This window comes from Eucalyptus grandis, chromosome 6 (genome assembly GCF_016545825.1).
Source record: "Eucalyptus grandis isolate ANBG69807.140 chromosome 6, ASM1654582v1, whole genome shotgun sequence".
NCBI lineage: Eukaryota > Viridiplantae > Streptophyta > Magnoliopsida > Myrtales > Myrtaceae > Eucalyptus > Eucalyptus grandis.
This window is the reverse complement of record NC_052617.1, coordinates 46,167,888-46,189,673: the sequence shown is the minus strand read 5'-3', so window position 1 is coordinate 46,189,673 and position 21,786 is coordinate 46,167,888. Positions and strand designations below refer to the sequence as shown.

Here is a 21,786-nt window from a genome sequence, read left to right as displayed (position 1 = left end):
GATAACTCTTCAAAGGTGATCATTATTTACTCTGATAAAAATTAAGAGGTCCCAATCAACGATCCCCTTTTAACTATGCCTACTCTTAAAGTCACTTTTCTTCGGAAAAAAACAAAGTGCATCAAATCGAATTGATCACAGGAAGCCCAAGAGAAGGCGCGAGAACTGATGTCTGTGGCCCTAACGCCTGTCAGAAGTCGAAGAACACATTGAATATTTTAAAAACCACCATGTCATGATAAATGTCGTCGTCATTTTCAGCCCTACTTAGCACATCATTTGACCCATTTGCATGCTCTTCAATCAATGGTCAAAGGTGGAACACATGAGAGAGAGAGAGAGGAACACCATAATGTATAGTGGGAGCGCATGATTTCTTAGTCTTGGGAGTGCAAAGTCGTGTTTGACTAGCATTCAACCACGACATCTAAGTCAAAAGGAATAATACGAAATCATTTTGAGGGAGCCAGATATGAAGCGTGAAAATGCATGGTGAGGAGGAAGAGGGACCCCCTCAGCCGCTGAACAACAGTAGAACGAGACCAGAAAGAAGACCTAACAGGGTTTCAAAGTAGACCTTAGACTTCGGGCGCACGCGTGAGGAAATTGCAGTCTCCTTGAACCCAACTGTAAAGGAGAACACAAGGGCATAACATTACACGTGGTCTCGAAGGGAATAGTGTTCGTTCATGAACACATGTGAAAGGAATCACGTTCGTTCATGAACACATGTGATCCAGACTACAGATTTTCTCTCGCTTTCTCCCCAGTTTCTTGTTTCATATGTCAAACTTCTACTCTAAATTCTCGTCACTGAGCTCGATGTGTAAATCCACATCTTTCCACTCCATATTACTGCTCCTTCACTTCACATGGTTTGTAGATGATAAGCATGATGCACGCTATGCATCATTTGCTATAAAGTTTCTGAAAGACTTCAGCAGCAACATTTTTCCTTTCTCTTATAAAACCGGTTAGAGCTAAAATGAAGCATTTACAAACAATCTCCATCTCAAGATCAGCAATCTTTCTTTGACCCAAAAAAACGGAGGCAGAACATTGAACTTGAGGCAAATATATAGCAGAAGCAATCGTATTTGTGCAAACCTACGGTACGGGTCAACTCTACAATGACACCATCACCTGAAATGCATATGTTAGTATTCTTCACGAAAAGTAAAAAGAGCGTTTCTAAACAGATTAGTACTATTCTACTTTTCACTGAATTTAAATTTTATGTATCCTGACTACTCTTTTAAACCAAAATCATCTTAAACATCCATAAGCATAAACACAAAAATACGCATACAATTTTTTTTGGCAACTTTTTAAAGATTTGAATAATATTTTGAACTTTGACAGGAATGTAAAAGGATGTTTTTGCTTTGAAAACATCACAAGTATGCCCTAAGCCCACGCACTTACCAATTTTGACTTCATTTAAGGTGTAGAGTAAATTCGTTTCGTATCAACATAGAAGATACAAACATGGTGAAATCATAAAAAATGGAAAAAAAACTAGCCCACGCACTTACCAATTTTGACACCCGATACACCAAGGAGAACAAATATTTCCTCGAATCAAACCCATATCTAATATGAGAAATCCTTACAAATATTGAACTGGGTATTTCCAGATAGAGTTTTGCAGAAAATTTCTTAACGAAAAAAGTTTATCTTTCTACATTTCCAAGAAATATGATAGTACTAAGTAAAAGACCAGAGATGCAAAAATTACGATGTGACTGCAGTAATGTTATGAGGTTATTACTGCAGTCACATCGTAATACGGCGAAATTTTGTAAAACGAAAAAAAAACCCGACTGTCTCGCAAAATTTTCCAATTTTTGTTACAAAAAGTTTGACTGAATTCTTTTTCTTTCTATTTTTTTTTTTGGCAAAGGAGGTTTTCACTTTCCACCTTAGTGACGATTGTCAGCCCTCAATCATGATCCTACTCCTAGTAAACATCTGACAAGACGAGAGAGAGAGATCAGGAGTAACCTTCCAGATCGTCAATTAAGAACGAGTTCTGCTCAAGCCAGCAACTGAAAGAGATGCTCATCAGTGATTGATGGCTGCAAAATAAGCATCAAATAACATCAAAAAACATGTGCATCGATCCATCTTGATGATCAGTAGATAAACTGCCTACTAAAAGAGATTTCCATGTATAAATATTTTCTCCGCAAAATATGACATAAGGTCTAGTGTAAACTTGACTGCTCAGTACTAATATCAAATAGCTAATGCTAAAGTAATAACATTTGCACGCACAGCAAAGATCTCTCTCTCATTCTGTAGTGAGTAGCTCCTAGTGATGACCAATCCCGTTAAAATGATGATCGGACTCGGTAGCAAACAAGAAGGGTAATTTGACAGGCCCGAGATGAACCCTCTTACCTTATGGTGGTTCCACCAAAGAAATTTAAGGCGAGCGAGAGCGAGAGAGAGAGAGAGAGAGAGAGAGAGGAGCTAACTGTAAATGCGGCGAGCTCAAATCTTCGTGACTTCACGCAAGCAGAAAGAACAGTTTCTGCTTTTCTCGGAACTTCTGCGATGATCCTTGACGTATCGTCCCTTCGGAGCTCTTTTCATCGCTCGATCTTTGATTCCATCAGAGTATTAAGTACCGGCCAAAAAAAACAAAAACAAAAACCTAGGAAGAACAAATCAATACAAACGAGATATATGTATCACGAGGGTTTTCACAAAGAGAGGCCAACAGAGCTCACTTGGCAGTATGCCCACCTCCTTCAAAACAAGCGAAAACATGGGAGAATTTCTCTTTTTCCCCTTTAAAAACAACGGGGCTCTTTCTCCATCGTTTGTCCTTTTTTCCCCGTTCGATGTAGGAGGAGGAGGTGGACAGAATGCCAATAAACTCTGTAAGAAACCCTTTGCCAAATCCACATGAAGGGAAAGAAACCATCGCGCCGTGTTCAGCACTACTACAGCGAGGAGCGCAGGTCTCCTCGCGTGTGCCGTGCGCGACACAGAAACACACAAGACCGCACTGGCGAGGAAGGGAAGATGAGGTGGGGGGTTATTTAAGATGGATTGACGGTGGCGAATGAAAGGGAGGAAGTACAGTGAAGAGAGAGACAGAGAGAATAAATAGGAGAGAAAAGGTAGGTGATGGGTTCAAATTAAAAATAAATATAATTAATGTCGGGGGTAGAGAGAGAGAGATTAGACGGTTCATTTCATTCCAAGGAAAGGTAGGTTTATTTAGAAGGTTCAAAGAATCATCATAGTTATTCCTCCCCCTTTTACTGCTCGCCTCGATTTTGATGAACAACTCACTTGTGTTTTTTCTGCTTTCCTTTTCTTTTTTTCTTTTTTTAAATTCATCAGATATCTTCGAAATTATAATCGCATGGTTACTTGATAAATTTGATCTTGTTAGTAAATACCTCCCGGACACTTCTTAAAACAAGCTAAATATCAATACACGTCCTCATTAGACCAATTAATACTTTGGATACTTTAAAAAAGTTATTGGGTTGCTCAACAAGTGTTTTAAATTGCATTTTAACATGTATTTTCCTCGTAGTAATGCCTTAATAACTATTGATAGTACACTAATTATTAGAAGGACTTTGTTAAAAGGGGTGATCGAGGCACTCCAGAAAATAAAATATTTTTCAACAACAGATTGGTCTTCTAATATACAAAATCGAGGATTTTAAATTCAAATAGTTCTTATCAAACATTTGATTGTAAGATACTCATCAACAAAATTCTCTAATAACCTATTTTTCACTTCTTGATTTTTCTTGGATTGAGTGTTTGTTTACTCAAGCACCCACTAATTCCAATTCATTCTTTTATTTCCAATCCCTTGTGTCTAACGTTAACAAGAGCACTTATTCACCCACGTTCAAGGAAAGCAAAATTATTGCTGCCTGGGTAATAATCATTGTTGTAAACACAATGGAAACATTATATTCTTACTTTCATAATTTCGAACATAACTTTTCCTTGATGCATAACATCTTGAATTACCGTAAGCGTACAAACATCAATATTTACAGCCGCCAAAAGAGAAGTTAAACAATAAAGTAAACAAAACTTACTTTTTTCTATGATTACCTCTCTTGCGTTACACATTATCAATGCATTGAAAAGTGAATTTTTTTTTATTAAGTGTGTTACATATTCATTAACAATATCATATATACAATTCTTTCAAGGAAAGAAATGACACTGGTGATGAGATTCTTTCCTTTGACCGGAAGAAAAGTAAGAATTGATTCACATGAGAAAAAAGGGTTTCGCGATAGAGGACGGAAATAAACGATAAGTTTTTTTATCCCATTCTCTGTTAAAATTCAAAAAGGAATTATGACTTTCAAACTATCGTGGAAATAGGCTCTAATAACGTTTAACATTCAAAGATTTATATATATATTTAAATAAAGATATCCTTTCAACGCTGGATAATTGCTGAATTTTATATTCTAAAACATTAGAAATTAAGAAAGAAAAGTGGATCCAAATTCACATGATTACGTCTTTTGTTGAAAGTTTCAAATCACGAGAGGAGGAAGTTCCTTCCCAGAGACCTCTCTTCCAATCGTATTCCCCATCAAAGTCTGAATGAGAAAAAAATTTCGTTCTGGCTATGAATGTGCTGTCATTTCATTTCATCACTTGTTGAAAAATGACAAACTTTTGCATTCAATGACTCAATGATGAGGAGTAGAAAGATTTTGCTTCGAGCTAGTGGCCGGCGCTTAGTAACATCTTCCGCCTTCCCCATTTCTCTAACCCGTTCGCTTTTGCTTTTTCCATACCTTTGTCTTTAGTGCAGATCAGAATATGAACAAAAACTTCTGTTGACTAACACGATTACTTTTGAGGGCTCTCCCGTCGGTGGTTCGATAATGATCTAACATGAACATCCTCTCTCGAACACATCTTCAGCCACAGGCACGCAGATGACACGATAAAACATGTCGGTCATATCCAACAGGTAATTTTCTTTAAAATTTGTCCTTGCGATGCACAACGAGTCTCTAGTAAGCGATGTGGGGTGCATGATAATGGCACGAAATTTCTTCTTCAGCAGTGCCGCCCACGGTGAAAACAAACGTGAATGATTTGTTACTTTGGACCAACAAAATGGAGGGGCCCCAACCAAAACATATTCTGCAATTTTCCTTTTGGTCCCTACTTCTTATTGTCATGGCCACCGAGAGTGGTATCCGAGGCTGTTTCCCCAATGCCCCACTTCCCTTTCCGCTCCCGACTTCAAATTTCAAACCTCAGCGCAAAACATACGCTTTGACCTTCGTCTCGAGCTAAAAAGTTAGAAAGCATAGGTCAATCCTATGCTATTATGGTATGCTGATAGAGGTCTTTGCATCTCTTTTTACTTCGACTTTGCTTTTGGGAATGCATGTTCCCTTCGTCGTCATGATTTAAAACAGATGTTACGGACGTAAAAAAATTTTAGTAGCCTTTTGTTTTTTTATTGAAACGCTTTAACATGCTTTCATCAGTAAAACCATGATGCGCGTACGATGTGCGTTGAGATTAGCTGACCCCATGATTCACGAGCGTATGCGTTTCTGGAAGTCTATTTGGGAAGCAATCAAGATTTTATTATGCTTGACTAAAGTCTTTCCCTAAAAGCTACAAAATGAAAAAAATATGCATTTTAAGCCCAGAAAATAAGCCGTGATTCTATATATTGACATTTACATCGTGAAGTACGTTTTAGATCTATTTGTGCTTGAATAAATTCACAATGTGCTAGTTGCAAGATCTAAAAATATTAATAAATCAAAATTGTCACTACAAATAGGAAAGATCCATTATGCATGTATTCGCAGTGATGATGTCTTTATGTTTATTTGGTTTGATATGTGCTCATGCCATGCTAATTCATAGCTCGGACTAAGCACACGCAAGAAGCTCAAGAAAGATCGGCGTAAGTGAATATGGTTTGATTATGGGTGTGTAGTTAACCTGGTTGTCCAAATTTCCCTCACGGTCTATGCTCATTTCAACTTGCTGTTCCTTCGACTATCGTAAATCTCCTGACTCATTTTTCACGGGCACTTGCTGTTGCAGATACCAAATATGGGTGCTCCATGTAGAGAGGGAGGGAAATAGAGAGAGAAAGGGGGGAGAGAGAGAGAGAGATCTCTTTTTGTCGTGTGATACGTCGCACTCATCACGCTCACAAACCCTGCTCTTTTTCATGTGCACAAACCTTTTGATTTCTCACTTCTTGGTCACAGCATTTAACGTAGTTCCACCAGCTCCCACTTCAATGCACCTTCATAATTCCCCGGGAAGGAAAGGATAATGGGGAGAAAATCATCCGCTTTCGATGTGGATTCTCCCTTCTTTTCTTTGGGTATTTATTAAGCCAACCGAGCAAATGAACTGTTTCTCTCCAACCCTTCCTCATTCATTGCATGAAATCTACCAACACCCGACCCTATTTATTGTAAACCCCCCTTTTCCCTGTTATTTTCCTTTGTTTACAGTTCAAGTTTCGAAATCGGAAAAAGGGAAATTGCTGATATTGACTTTTGTTCTATTTTGACGTGAGAAAGTTGAAGAAGAGTGACATGCCCGGTTGTGTCCTCACTGGCCTGGTGGGTATGGTGTTGTCAGATCGCCATGATTGAATCATTGGGAAGATGAAAAGAGAGATGTCCGTTGCATGCTGCATTTGCATCTGTAGTGCCTTTCGCTGCCATTGATTTGAGGTTTCGAAGATAATGCGAACGTGGTATCTGCAAATGGCATAATAGGTTCTGCAACGAACGCTTTTTCCCCCTAGACCTACATGATCTTTCTGGCCTCCGAATCCGGATTGAAAAGGTGTTTCTTTCGTTCTTCATTTTGGTTTTTTTTTTTTGGGGGGGTATTTAAAGTTACATATCTATGTTCCTTTTGCCAAATCTAATAGTGGACAAAATTTATACCGAAGTACTACATCAACTAATGGAAAAGAGAAACTGCATAAATGTTTCATTATCCCTAAATAATAAACGGGTCACTTGAAAACAGACTAGTGATATTTCGTCCCTTGTTTTAGTTTTTAAAAAAATAAAATAAAATGACGCTAAGGTGAACAAGATTCGGACCTGCCACCTCCATTCCCAACTATTCTTTAAAAAGTTCTGTTTGGTTCTTAAAAATTCAACAATCGGAAAGTAAATTTCTAAATTTTGATTGTTTATATTGGTTAGGAAAATGAATTAGCAAAAAATAGCTTTATAATGGACAAAAGATGTTTCTTTATTGGCTCACTTGTCTAAACAATAAAATCAGTATAATATTTTTTGAATGTGCGGTTTTTCATAACATAGAACAAACACTTCCCTCCTCTTTCTACTCGCAAAATTTAGAACTTCTGCAAAATTTTCCACCTATATTTTAATTCTTCTCATTCTGGCCACTTTCCCAAACATAGCGTGTCAGCTGTATTAAGCATTTGAAATTATTCCAAGGCCTGAGAATTTTTCATTTCTTTTAAATTTAATTTATTTTTATAAGAAAAGGAAGGCTTGAACACCATCAGAATCTCGAGACCAAACGGAAATAATTTTCGTTAAGAACTTTTCATATCTATGGTGTTGGAGTTAAGCTTACGACATCTAGAAAAGTTGAGACCCTCTCTTGGGGAGTCAGACTTAAACTATTTATAATGCGGAAAGGTTAAGCAAAAATAACTTTTAATTTTTTTACCAAAATTTAAATATATATCATCAAAGTCTGGAAAATTATAAAACGATTAAATTTTAAATTTGAATCCACATGTCAACATTAATATATTGGGAAAGTTTCAGATGTTTCTTCCAATATTAAATTAAGTGAAAAGTAAAAAGTATAAGTGCTAGTCAGTCCAAACGTGCCCTAAAACAATCTCTCCGCCTTATTGCAGTTGAAAAGATAAACATTTTTTCATTTACGCAAGTTGCTTTCTTAAATGACTCTTTTTTACTATGGGTCTTGTTACTTAGTTTTCATGTGGTACTCATTTTATAAAGAAACATTTCGATTTCCAAATAACTCATTACACACAGCGCAAGAAAGCAGTTGTATAAAAAATTGTAAATATTATTCGTTGTAAATGCTTAAGAAGTTTTCAAGGAAAGCGGGTGTAGTAAAAATTGTAAATATCTTCGTTTATAATTGCTGAACATGTTTTCAAGAAACACTTTTTGTTAAAATTGATTTTTAATTTTTAAAACGTGACGACGAATGCTCCTACAATTTAGAAATTCTGAAGTACTTGCTAACAAAATCTCTTAAAATACCTTATGGTCTTACATGGCTACTCATTTTTTTTCCAATTATGTGGACATCTCGAGAGCCTTAACAAAAGATGCACTTATCTCACTAAACTGAAAATTATATAAGAAATGTACAGACAATTTTTTTTTTACTCATTAAGCACTTGAAATTTCCCAATTCATCACCAAACGGCGAAAGCTCTGAAAATATTTCTTACGCATGCTGTTGAAAACTCGAGAGAGTGCCTGTCTCACGTGAGGTCAGTCGGAAAGACTCGAAGATAAAAGCTCCGAGCTCTTTCATTGGCTTCTGCTCCATAGAACGAAAGGCCTTGTTGACCTTTCGAGCATGAAGGTTTGAAAGCGCCACTCACTGCACTTTTTTGAGTGCAGGTCGGAGAAAATTCCTTCTCGTGATGCATAAAATCTGAGAATTACACAAAAGGCTCATCCACTTTTGTTCCCTGTGGAGAGTGCAATTCTAAGTGACCACTTTCCCATTTCCGCTGGTGTGTTCCTTTCTTGCTTTTCCTGGAGGGAACTTTTCGAGATAATGCTATGGTGGGGTTGCCAATTCAACCTCATTGCGGGAATTGGCCTTTTCTCAACATCTTCAGGAATAAATCCTTCCTAAGGCGCATGAGCCTTTTGGGTGGGAATTCTGAGTTGTCTATGTCGAAAATTAGGGTTTATCTTTTCAAGAATTACCAGTTGACATATCTTATAAGTATTGCTAGAAGTTTACCTTGTGTTAGACCAAAATTATGGATTTGAGCACCAACCAGAGTCTTTCTCAAAAAACGTGAATCCCTTTTTAAGTTCATCTCTACAAAGAAATATTTCAAATGAATGCGTTTATACTTTATTCGAAAGTTTGGAACAGCTTCTCTGGTAATCATACCTTCGAAATTATATATTTCATGACTTGGTTATTAAATTATGGCTGGGTATTGCAGAGCTCGATGCATGGAGAAGCACCATCTTTCATGATTGGGAGGTGTTGGGGATGGATCATATCATTATCTGCTGTCGCTCAATCCAACAGAGGAGAGTTGCCAGGGATTATTACTCTCCCCACTTTTCACAAATGGCAATCATTTCTGTCGATCCTGGTCAGACCCGTGTTGGATTCACTTATTATTTTATTAGGTTATGTCCAATCGTAGCTTCGAATCCGTGGTAGGAAGAGCTACTATCTGAGCGTATCAAGCTAGCTAATGAAATACTAGATTTTCTTGATTTCTTAAAAATTGCTTTCACTCTGAATAGAGATCTTCACGATTTGTGGCGATCAAGAAAGAACAATCAGTTTTATAAATGACACGTGTTTACGAGAATGCGCGCAGTGAAAAGTAGTTTTTACCATGTCGATATAAACATTGCGTCCTCCATTGCTCGGAAAATCCAACGATGTTTATCGTGAAGAATTTGAGAAGTATACTTTGTCTTTCTAGTACTTGTAACGTGCGGAGGTGGTTGGGATCACAAGAGATGAACACATTATAACGTCTGTAGCGACTTTACAAGCATGTTCTAAAGACATATCTTCCAACATTTCTAATGAACTTTGTGAAGTACGGTTAGCCAGTGTCCTGGAGACCCTTTGGCAAGACGCTTTTCAGACAAGTACATTCTTAAGACATTGCATTGTTGACTGTCGAGACACGAGAGCACGTCCCAAGGGAGGGATAAAAAAGGAATAAGGATCAGCTGTACATGTGTACACTAGCAGTGAAGTCGATTTTCTCATTTCCCAATTCGATTTCTGAAACTTTTTGTGCTGTTTACGAATAGGCTCCCGCCGTTTATAAACCGAAAAAATAGCTGATTTAGCAGCCCATTGGAGTTAAATGACCTAATGTCCTCGCTTCAATTTCTATTGTCAGGTGTTGGTTTCCCTTGTATTCCAAATCGTTGGGTTTTTGGGTATTTGCGGTTGCGAGATCATTCACGGTTGATTTTGTGAAATTGATTCGTGAATCTTGAAAGAAGAGGCCGGAATTCGGATGGAAAAACAGTTAAGGACCAAATGTTTAGGGTTTTCTCGTTCTTGTTTCACAGAAGAAGAAACTCTCATATCACCTGGTTGCGTATCCGATTTGCTAGTTCAGGCAAGAACTAAAGATGGGAAACGAATTCTGCTAAGTATAACTCTCAAAACCAACCCAAGTTTCTTTGCTGAGGACATTTCTTAGCCACGTTTATCAACTCCAGCATGATGCTGCCGAGAGATGGGCATATATGCTTTGGGATCCTTTTCTAACGTTAGATCTGCATTTTCTGCCAGATGAGATTTTCAGAGAGATCCTATAAAGAGATGAAGTAACAGTAAAAATACCCATCAATCGACTGTGACGCCCCCAATCCTTCAAGAGTAAATATTCCGGGCTGGGGATAGAGCAGCGGAAGCCGTGGAAATAGGAGGGTACTTTTGCATTCACAAATATAGGTTTCTGAAGGTTCTTCGAACCTGTGGCTTTCACTTGCAACAGGTCCTTTTGATAGAAGACGCATCGTCATAACTAAATGCTGTTTCTCTATAATATAACCATATCACAGTAATTTATATAGCTAATTTGGAAATCTTGATGCAGATGCTGGGCTTACAGATTACACTCCAGATGACTAAGCTGGGTTATTTATGTTAATTAGAAGTAGGGGGCTTTTCGAAACAATGCTAATGACTTATTGCTAATCAGGGGATTTTGAGCTCTTGGTCCAATCTGTGTTCATATCCCATGAGAACACGAAGACGAATGGAAAATGAGCTTGCGATGAGAACGTTACTTCTGCCAGACAGCATATCCGTGACCACAGGTCGCTAGCGTCCAGTCCCTGCCAGATGGACACCACGTACCATCTCCAATCTTCATGCAAACTTTCTCGCCGATCATAGCAGAGTAGAGATTTGGCTGAGCTTCCAGAATCGTAACAGGGGATCGGCTGTGAATGTCTTGATTCCTCCTGATATCCATCTAGAGATAATTACAAGAAAATCAGGATGATTAGTTCCAGAACTGTTTAACCAGATAGGCAGATACCAAGAGTTACAAATCTTACCAGTTTGACAATTTGGTCGTGAATAGAGTTTCCCCAATCATAAAAATGGTCGTAGAAAACAGTAGGTATTCCTGGATGAGTGAGTATGTACGTGTAACCCTGCAGAGTTGGACAACTTTCTCAGCCACAATGCCTGAACTCATCTAGAAAACCAAACATTCTCTCGTTCTTGCACCTAATAGACTTGCTAAAAGATCAGATTGGAAAAAAGAGACAAATGTTTCTAATATTAGTTGACAATAAAGAAAATAAAACTCATGCTTTCGAGCACTCTTATTCCATGGAAGGTTACAATAGAACCAACAGATGTCTAACAGACTCCAGAATAGCTCAACTTCGATAGCTAACTTATTTATTGATTATACACTGGAAGGGTCAGCAGTCTCGTCTATGAATCCAACATAAGAACATGGAAGATAACCATCAATTGACGGGCACATTATCAAAAACTCGAGGGATGATCAGATCAGTCATTCTCAATCTTGAAACATTGATAGATACATTCAGGGAGAACAACAAGAGCAAGCATCGTCCAACACACAGGCCCATCCACTACAGATGCAGTATTCTCATGCTCACGGGAAAAAATGGCTTGCTCCTCCATTGAGGCATGCCTTTGCCTCATCAAACTCGAAGCTGAATGACATTACAGGAAAAGACAGAGGCTCTGAATCTAGAGATGGTTGGCAAACTTAAGTAGAATAAAGAGTGTACATGCGATGATAAGTATATGCAAGGCAGCTAAGCTAATTTTTTTCAAAAGGAGGCTGCCATCTATGGAGAGCTGGAGACAACAATATCGGAATGTACTGCCATCATAATAAAATGAGCAAGAAGTGTGAAAAAGAAGAATGGCCTAAATTGGAGTTAGAAGGATTTGCAGGTGATGTCGATTTAAGACAAGGAGCTGAAATGCGATGCAGTCACACCAGATAAAGTGAAGCACCCCATTCATCCTGATGAATTGAGTTACACAAGCGGACAACTCAATCACTAACCACACAATTTCTTGTTAGCAGATTCTTTATCTTCTCCTAGAGAGAAGATTTCAAGTTTATTATAATAGACTTCACAAGTAATTGAGCAACTTCTACAACAACTTCACTCACCTCCATTATATGATTTGAAGGGAAAGGCCAGTGAGCCTGCAAAAAGAATATGGTGGTGGAATAAGCACATTATTCATCTCTGGAATAATTGAAGATTCTTATCAGCACTCTGCCATAGCATACATCATTCAAGGCAGTTCCTGAAGTTTCCACCAAGATGAGACCTCTTGATCATATTAAATTTGATCATACATGTTTGCAGCTGAATGCAATAATAGCATGTCAACTCGTATAACTTGATAGCACACAAGTTTTTTTAACTGGCTTATATACATACGAAAATTATTCAACTCAAGAAATTCTGTCTAGAATGTAGCAAATCGATAGATTATCTTGCAATATTACCGTACACTACCTTTTGATCTTGATGTTCCCAAATTCTTATTAGCTTCACCACATCTATCTTAGTCAGAAAGCACAAACTTGATTCAGCTTGATGAAAAACCAACTAGGAAGCAAGAATCACTCGGACAGGGACCACAAGAGTCCTTGCATGGAATTTTCAGCTAAAAAACACTAGCTCAATGGGCAACCATATCGTGTCAATTATCGATTGAGCTGTCAGTTCAACACACTCACATTTATGAATTTTACAGACATTCATTGAGAAAGGAGGAATTCTGGAAAAACTCAAAAATAAAGCTGTTCTCATGTTAGATGTTGATAAGAAGATCCCACAAGAAAACAAGTGAGGTGATGCTATGCAACTGCTACCCCACGCATTAAAAGCAAATCCTTTCAGCTCACCAGAGTAACTAGTCTGTGAGAAGAAGCTTCCTATCAACTAGTCAAGCCACAATAGACCAGGGAGGAGAAAAGAACCTGTGTTGAGCCTGTATCGTGGTTATCAAGGAAGGTAACAGCTCTTGATGGCCACCATCCCATCACACCAGGTGGCTTCCCTTTCGGATCACGCAGACGCCAAAACTGCCCTTTTACTGCTTCCTACAAGCACATGCATAATTAAATTTTTGTAAACAATACCCCTGTTCTAGTTATAATCTCCCTTATGGTTTATGTGTGTACTTATCTCGACAAAACTGAATGAAATACATGGATGATATCTTTCAAAGTCAGATCCAATCACTAAGAAAGCGAGACCCTTAGAATGTACCTGAAGAATTCCTTTTGTTGTGAAGTCAAATGCAGCAGAAAGCTGTCCCGTGCCATCAATCCAGTTTACAATTCGTTGTCTGTGACTATCTGGGTCATTTTAAAGCACGTGGCAGTGCATTTAGTATTATCTAGGAGGCACTGATGTTACTGTGCTTAGAAATTAGTTCCGTCAAAAATGAAGCAGACGAGAATCATATGGCATCCAGGCCTACTCCCAAGTATGGTGAAACTTCAATCATCTAGTTAGTAAAAACAAGGACCAAAATGGATAACATAAACAGTGCCATGAGGTTTTTACTGGATAGTCTAATATTCACCAGTACAGCAAAATACCTTGATTGTATTCCAAGGTGGTACCACTGTAGTTGCAAGAGTCCCAATATTCCCCAACAGAAAATAATGGCTTTGCACTTTCAATGTACTCTTTGACATATTTTGGTGAATATCTGAATGGAACAACCAGACAACATGAATGTACTTCAACAGGGATCAACAGGGATATGGAAACTTGGGAAAGATAAATGAGCACAAACTGCAATTTACCCCCTTGCAAAATCAAAACGGAAGTCTTGAAACCCAACTTTGCGTAGCCATTGCATCCATCCTAGTAGATCTTTCCGTACAAACTCTTGGGTATGATCAATATTTGGAACCCCATTGAAGTTGTCACCCGTGCTTTTACTACCCTGAAACAAACTAATGAGAAACTCCATTGCCATTTCTGTAGTCGAAAGACACAGCTTGCTCTAATGTACGTCACGCATATGTTAAAGGCCACTAAATCCAGGATTTAGGATGCTTCTAAAGGAAGGACACAAGATGAAAATACAGCAGTTTTATGAGTTAGCTTTTGGCACTAGTTGACCCCAGTGATCAGGTCTTCTCTAACAAAGCCAAAATGCACAGAATTGCCAAGGGCGTCCTCTATAAATGACGTGGGATCATCATGCATCAATAAAAATGAGAAGTGCATTGCTCATATTATTACCAATCCACCAGTGCAAGATGTGACAGCATGTTCAGTCCATGCCATTGGAATGCCATCATAACGATTATACATTCCCCCATGTCCTTGAGTAGTCCCAATACGATGATTGATAACTATATCAGCCATTGCTCGAACTTTGTGTTGCTTCATCTTCTGGAGCAATGTCTTTAGCAAATGCTCTGAACCATATGCCGAATTGAGGGAATGCAAGTTCTGTGGAAGATAACCTGTTACAGAAATGCAGGAGTGGTAAGACGGCGACTATTATTCCAAAAAGGAATTTTTTGGATGATAATGTTTATTGTGCAACCTTCGGGTGAAAAGGAGTTAGTCGCTGGCGGAAGCCACATAGAAGTAAATCCAGATTTTGCGATATCAGTAACTTTCCTCTCCAGATTTCTCCACCAATCGTGCTTATGAGATTCCCAGTTAAAACCCTGTTGCCAAAGTCTCTGGTTAGTTTTATGACTTTCAGAACTTTTAGATGTCACGATGCAGTTTGCAAGTGAGACCTAGTCAGCAACGCTTCATACAAAACATCCCTCTCAAATGCACCTTCATCGAATTCAGTGCACATTGGAGTCTTCTTCGTGAGGTAGAAGAAAATTTTTGTTTGAACGGGATCAGTTCCATTTCCTTTAACTGAATTGCCACGGGGTCATTTTTCTAAAGTGGCATCCAACAAAAACATATCCTTGATTACTTACTATTGCCATAAAGTGGAATTACGCTCACCTGAAAAAGGATTTCTCTTCCACTCTGTATTATTGCACCTGGAAAATCAGGGAATTACATTACATAATAAATCAAGTACTTCAATGCATCTGAAACTCTAGCCGAAAATAGGTTCGGACGTAATCTCCATCTTATTTTGAATACCCGCCCTCCCTCTCTTGAACTAATTTTTTCTTTTTTTCTTTTTTAACTTCAGTAAGTTATCACCTCTAACTAGTAAATGGCATCAAAGAAATTCTTTGCAGTGCTTCTAGTTATCGCCTTTCTAACTTTGAATGCCAAGCTCATTAGAATGCATCTCAGAAATATAAGAGAAATAAAAGAAAAAGAAGCCCTACCAACATCAGTATGCTGGTTATCATCCACATGGCCCTGCAGTAAACACAGTTTCTTAGGTGAGAAAAGAGGAAAACTGAGCAATCTGTATACATTTCTCCAGGGAATCGTGGTAGTTTCAGAAGAATGATGAAACCAGGTTTCCTCAAATCGAAGGGAAAAACTGACATTAAATCATATAATTGGAATGCGTACATTGTTCGAGTTACCCATCTCTATGCAGACCGTCCTGCTGCAAAATTTGACACCAGATCAATGGAGGCACACTTGAGGTCCTGCCTGCACCAACAAGCAATACACAACCTCATAACACATTTAACTCCGTCGAATTGTCTCGGCATATGGCGAGTCAGACTCAAGGACTAGAGAAAATTACTGCTACAAGAATGTACCTCCAGCTAGTATCAGTAACTTCTACCAAGCAAATTAGCTACATCTACCCAATCTCGACAAGCGACCACTCGTTATACACGCGCCAAATACCACGGAATCGAAAATTTTTTGTTACTTTGATAACAGCTGAGCTGACATTGAGAAAGAACAAACAAGAAGCGGAAACGAACGCATAGAAGTAACAAAACGCTCACTCATCAATCAGACAAAACGACGGAACAAAAACATGAAAACGCGGAGAAAGTTGGGCACTCACGAGCAACAGAGGCCCCACCGTACTCGACGTTCGATCGCAGGCGAGGACTCTATCGATCATCTTCGAGTATAAATAACGAAAAACCGGGAAAACAAAAAAAGAATAAAAGAAAAAAGAGAAACGAGCGACCACGAAAGCAACAGTTAATCGGAATCGGCAGCTCTGGCCATGAGAATCGAAATGAAGGAACTTATGCGAATTCAGTGGACCGACTCGATCGAGCAGCGACAGGCAACCGCGCGTTTCGAATTTTCTCCTCGGAGAGAGAGAGTGGTCAGATTCGAGAGGGAAAGCGAGAATCTCAGCTTTTCTTTTTGCGAGCGAAGGGGGATCTTCGCCGTCCCGAGCTTCTTTTTCGATTCATGGCGCCAACGCGGAGGGAATCGGAAACGCACCGTTACCGACGGTGATGGGCTCGTTGATCGTGGACGGCCACGACCTTCTCGCGTGACGACCTTGAGGATCCTGCGCTGCAGCTGGCGATGGTGGTGGTGGTGGTGGTGGTGGTGACGATGACGGTGACGGTGAACGGAGAATCGGGCGTGGACGGTGCATGGCGGAGATTCCGTATGGCCTTTCGTGGATCGGCGTCCCCCCGTGGGGTGGGAGGAAGCTTCATGATTGAGGCACTGCTCGGTAGCACTGCTAATCGGGATAACTGATTCTATTTTTTTGCTCTTTGAAATTTAAAAAAAATAATAAAATTAAAAATCTATTTGATAAATTATTTATATTCGAGAACAAAAAATCCTGCCCGCCTGATCCACGTTGACGTGAACGGGCGTGCCTTTTTTTTTTTTTTCTTTTATCAAGAAAATGACTATGGAATGAATTATGTAATTGGTTGCGAAATTATGATAATGAGTTTCATGCATGGAAAATCAATCATCTTAATGTTATTTTGCAAAAAAAAAAAAAAATTAAATATATTTTGCTAGAATAATCGCTTATATCAATTAAAATATTTAATCAATGAAAAACATTTTCATTGTCTATAATAATTTATATTTTAATATTTTAATAAATTATGAAAATAATTTTTATTTATTTATTTTACAGGTTATATGATCGATCATTTTAATGAATTTTTTTTAAATTATTCATTTTTTTGTAAAACGGACATGCTTTGAATGGTTCATATTTATGCATTAATATAAACATCATGTGATATATATAAATTAAGTCACTCGAGATATTGTTTGTTTTGATTTATTTCATATTGAGTCTCATGGTTTTGTGAAGAGTTTCAAAGCAAAGTTAATTGTTACGTCAAAATGTGCCTATATGAATTAATTCTAGTTTTCGCACAACGTGTATAGGTATCTCGAAGTCGCTCTTCATATGTTTCGTGTGTGATTTGGTTCATTCCTACTCTATTTGCCATCCTAAAAACCTTCTATGAATTCTCTTGTTTAAACTCTCTAGCTTTAGTGACAAGTCCCTGCCCTCAGGCTCACCAGTTTCCATTTTGTTCATCCCATGCTATACACCACCTACAAGAGGGTCATGCTTTTATCCATTTTGTCTCGTTGCATATAAAGTCTCGTGATTTTATCCTTTTGATAGCGCTCTAACTTGAGCTTGCTTAATTTTGGAATTCCAAATCAAAACTTGCCATTACGTCAAAATGCGCCTTCATTAGTTAATTCAATTTTTTACATGCACATCTCGTGATTGCTCTCTCGTTGTTTGGTACATGGTTTTGTTTATTCCTACTCGCTTCATCATTTTAGAAGCCTACCGTGAGGCGTCCCTTATTCAGGCCCTTTGGCCTTGTCGATCACTCACCAGTCTTACTGAATTGAGTCATTCCATAAATAGGTCGTTAAACTGTCAATTCATAATTTATCATCATATTCCATAGTAATTAAAGTTAGTTATCATGCCTCTAATATAAATCAATTAATTTAAAATCGGTATAAGTTGGATACTGCCATTCTTCGCTTTAGGATCTCAGTGAATTATTCAAAGTGATAGTTCTACTCTCAATGCTCTTATAAGATGCTCTTTTAGGGCACTGACAAATGATTAGGTTAGCATTCGTACGGTTAAAAAATCCATCTAGTCATTGGTACCTGCATCTTCGTGAATAATTCAATTCCATCAGATCCTCTTGGGAGATAGTAGGGTAGTCATTGTACCATTCACGTGGTCCCTACTCATGTCATGAGGAATTTCACTACCTTAAACCAATTAAAATTACTACCACCGTTTATTGGGGCTTCCATTCAAAGCTTATATCAACTCTATTTATGAGTATGATCAATCAGAATATTGAGATGTCTAGTTAAAATCTTATTTTGGTTCATTTCGTCCACCCACGAGACTCACTTTTGCCTTTCATATCAGTAGGTGTATTATTCTACATTTTCCTAGGAGAAGATTTTTTTACTTCTTCCTTTCAGTAAATAGAATATTGAAAATGACCGGATGCTTGTCCTGTAAGAGGAGCACAGCTTACAAGCAATCTTTATAGCAAAGTAAGAAGAAAAGGCATGCTCAATGTACAAGGACTAGTGGCTTCCCTTCGGAACATGTAATTTCATTAGCCTATGTTTTTGGTTTTTGGTTTTTTTTTTTTTTTTGGCCATGACTATAAGTCTATAGCTCAAGCTACTCAACGTCAATCATTCAAATTTACTAAATTTAATATTCAATGTTCATTTAAGTAATGATCGTAATTTTACTCTGTCGTTTTTTCTCACGATACATTGAAAATGAATATGTTCTTCTTATTAAGTATATCTCAAAATAATAACTCTCATTTTGCTTGATACTTTTGTATTTCGTAATTTTTGTTTATTTGATATTGTAATTTTCTAATTATCTCTAATATTCGTCTTTGCGAATTTGTTGGAAAATGTCAATAAAGGCCCGATGCCTCCACCATCCCCGTTACTAACTCAGGACTTCCTCTCATTCTCCTTTTTATTTTCCACCGCCTCACCGCACTCAGCCCTCCTCCTCTGCCATTGATTGAACGACGTCGCAAGTGGCAATGCCGCCACGAATAAGAGCATTCGAGCGAAGATGCAAAATAAGTGGAAGTTGATAAAGATGCAAGATAAGTGTAAGATGATAAAGATGCAAAATTGCGAATCCCCATTGGAAGGAGAGCAGAGAAAGCGAGATCCGCACCTCTTGATAGATGGGAAGATTGCAATCGTGAAATTACACCGGGATTGAAAATGTTTTTGGATGTGAAGAAATTATGGTCATGGTTAAATCTGATGGATTTTTTATTTTTTTTTAACGTCGAAGAAATAGAAATAAAAGAAAGGGGTGGCAACGATCGTGAATTTCAAGTTATTCACATTAAACAAAATTAAATTAAATTTCAACTGCTAAAAAGAAGCAAAAATCAGAGGCCACTTCAAATAGAAGTGATATTTCCCATTTCCAAATAATAATAACACATGTTTCTTTTTCTTTTTTGGTAAAGGGTAATGATATAATAACACATGTTCTATCACATAGAAGTCATCGAAAATGGTCAATAACATCTTTAATTGTTTATGATTGTCATCAGATTTTTTTTTCTATTTTTAAATGAGAGTGCTCAAACTATATATTTCCTATCTAAATTGGTTATTCTTTCAAATTAGTTTGCACGAAATCGTGGATATTGGTGTTCACATTGATGCCATGTCGACGGACTCATCCAATTTAAAGCCAATATTGCTAAAAAAAAATTCAAATTAATAGAAAGAGCTAAGGTTCTCATCATATATTTTTAATTATCCTATCCTACAAAATATCTTAATCTACTATGTTTAACAAAGCGTTAAATAGACAAATAGAAGGGAAAGCGACACTGAAAGATGTTATATATATGTTTTTTACAAGCATTCGTCACCAACAAGTCGTTGTAGTATAGTGGTAAGTATTCCCGCCTGTCACGCGGGTGACCCGGGTTCGATCCCCGGCAACGGCGTTTTTGTTTTTGTCCTTCGGATTTTTGGCTCCTCTACCGCTGTCCGTGTCCCGTCTCCTTCTCCGTTCAGGTGCTGATGGAATCTCGTCATGTGTTGATTGGTGCTGCTGCGACGTCCCGACTGCAGAAATCTCATCACGTATCGATTGGCGGGAGTTCTACCCTCCCGCAGAGTAGCTATTTGATGAAACACCGAAGAGGGCGAAGATGATATTGTACTAACGCTTTTATCATCTGTTGTCGTCACTTCCTCCGTCGCACACCATCACGGCGGTTATGTGGATAAGCTCCTTCCTCCATCTCCGCGTGAAAAGTGATGGTGGCGGCTGCACCATTGCATTGCAACTTGCAAGGACACGAGACACTCCCGCCGTTCGCGTTTCCTCGTCAAATCGGCGCCATCCAACCGTCCACGTGGTCCACGGTCGCACAGGAGACAACGGACCCGATCATCCATGACGTGACTCAACAGATTGACATATCGTCGTCGATTGATTTTGGCCCTCTCTTTCTCCGTCTCTCCCGTCGCGCTTCTCTGCCAAAAAAAATTACCACCGGCGGAAAAATAGGGAAGGACCAATGGCCGCCGATTGGAGCCAGCTCCCGTCCGATCTCCTCGAATCGATCTCCGGGAGGCTCCCCTTGTACGGCGACTACGTCCGGTTCCGCGCCGTCTGCCCCGCGTGGCGGTCCTCCACCGCGAAGACCCCCAACCACTTCCCTCCGCAGCTCCCGTGGCTCCTCCTCCCGCTGTTCAAGCCTCAGAATCGCGGCCGCTCGTGCTCCGGCTACTTCTACAGCCTCCTCGACGGCAAGGTCCACGTGCTCCGGATCACCGAGGCGTCCCTCCGCATGCGCCGCTGCGGGTCCTCCCACGGCTGGCTCGTGGTCCTCGACGAGTCGCCGAGCGTCGCCCTCGTGAACCCCCTAACCGGGGCCAAGATGGACCTCCCTCCGCTGCACGCGTTCCCCAACGTCGTCGGCTTCAATTTCGCCGACGTCGGCCGCGAGTACTTGCTCCGGGACGGCGATCATCGGCTCTCGACGCGTAATCTGAAGGACATGCGCGACTGCTTCGTCAAGAAGGTGGTCCTGTCCTCGAGCCCGGCGAAGGGCGGCCAATTCATCGCCGTGGCGATACTCCATCACGGTAACAACTTGGCTTACTGTAGAGATGGCGATGAACGTTGGAGGTTTATAGAAGAAGCGAATTCTTACTGCGAGGATGTTATATATAGGGACGGATTGTTCTATGCTGTGAATACGTTCGGTCTGATTGCGGTTTGTGATGTTAATGGCGACTCCCCGAGGGTTTCGTACATCGAGACGCCGAGGCATTTCGGTGCGGACATTCAGTACTTGGTGACTGTAGGAGATGATCTCATGTTAGTTACGCGTCATTTGGACTCCGATTTCTGGCCCGAGCTTGATCAAACAGTGTACAGGACTAGGGTATTTAATGTTTTTAAGCTGGGAAATAAACCCAGGTGGGAGTGGGTGTCAGACCTGGGCGATTACATGATCTTTATTGGGCAAAACTCTTCTTTCGCGTTACTGGCATCGGATTTTCCTGGAAGCATGGGGAATCGTATATATTA

General features: G+C 39.2%; 2 protein-coding genes, 1 long non-coding RNA gene and 1 other non-coding gene across 7 annotated transcripts; 2 read left to right on the top strand and 2 right to left on the bottom strand.

Moving 5' to 3' along the window:
• Window positions 1-357: 357 nt before the first annotated feature.
• On the bottom strand, window positions 358-3,074 carry LOC104450295. Its single transcript, XR_001988641.2, has 2 exons — window positions 2,481-3,074; window positions 358-2,078 (listed from the first exon to the last, which is right to left on the bottom strand). It is a non-coding gene; the product is annotated as an uncharacterized LOC104450295 (long non-coding RNA).
• A 7,601-nt stretch (window positions 3,075-10,675) lies between these two features.
• On the bottom strand, window positions 10,676-16,901 carry LOC104450294 (probable alpha-amylase 2). Of its 4 annotated transcripts, none has more exons than XM_010064795.3 (13): window positions 16,650-16,901; window positions 15,801-15,884; window positions 15,608-15,641; window positions 15,270-15,307; window positions 14,845-14,971; window positions 14,535-14,761; window positions 14,090-14,232; window positions 13,880-13,992; window positions 13,545-13,633; window positions 13,253-13,375; window positions 12,431-12,466; window positions 11,322-11,420; window positions 10,676-11,236 (listed from the first exon to the last, which is right to left on the bottom strand). In XM_010064795.3, the coding sequence occupies exons 2-13, from the start codon at window positions 15,816-15,818 to the stop codon at window positions 11,045-11,047; spliced, it is 1,239 nt and encodes a 412-aa protein (XP_010063097.1). In that variant the 5' UTR covers window positions 15,819-15,884; window positions 16,650-16,901; the 3' UTR covers window positions 10,676-11,044. The 4 variants fall into 4 exon arrangements, with proteins under 4 accessions (XP_010063097.1, XP_010063099.1, XP_010063098.1 ...); XM_010064797.3 differs by having other exon boundaries at window positions 15,801-15,880; XM_010064796.3 differs by lacking the exon at window positions 16,650-16,901 and adding an exon at window positions 16,255-16,619.
• Window positions 16,902-20,116: 3,215 nt separating this feature from the next.
• TRNAD-GUC lies at window positions 20,117-20,188 on the top strand. The gene has a single exon. It is a non-coding gene; the product is annotated as a tRNA-Asp (tRNA).
• Window positions 20,189-20,629: 441 nt separating this feature from the next.
• LOC104450293 (F-box protein SKIP23) lies at window positions 20,630-21,781 on the top strand (the record flags this gene model as incomplete). Its single annotated transcript, XM_039314613.1, has 1 exon — window positions 20,630-21,781. A coding segment is annotated over exon 1 (1,014 nt), but the record flags the coding sequence as incomplete, so codon positions are not given.
• Window positions 21,782-21,786: the final 5 nt, after the last annotated feature.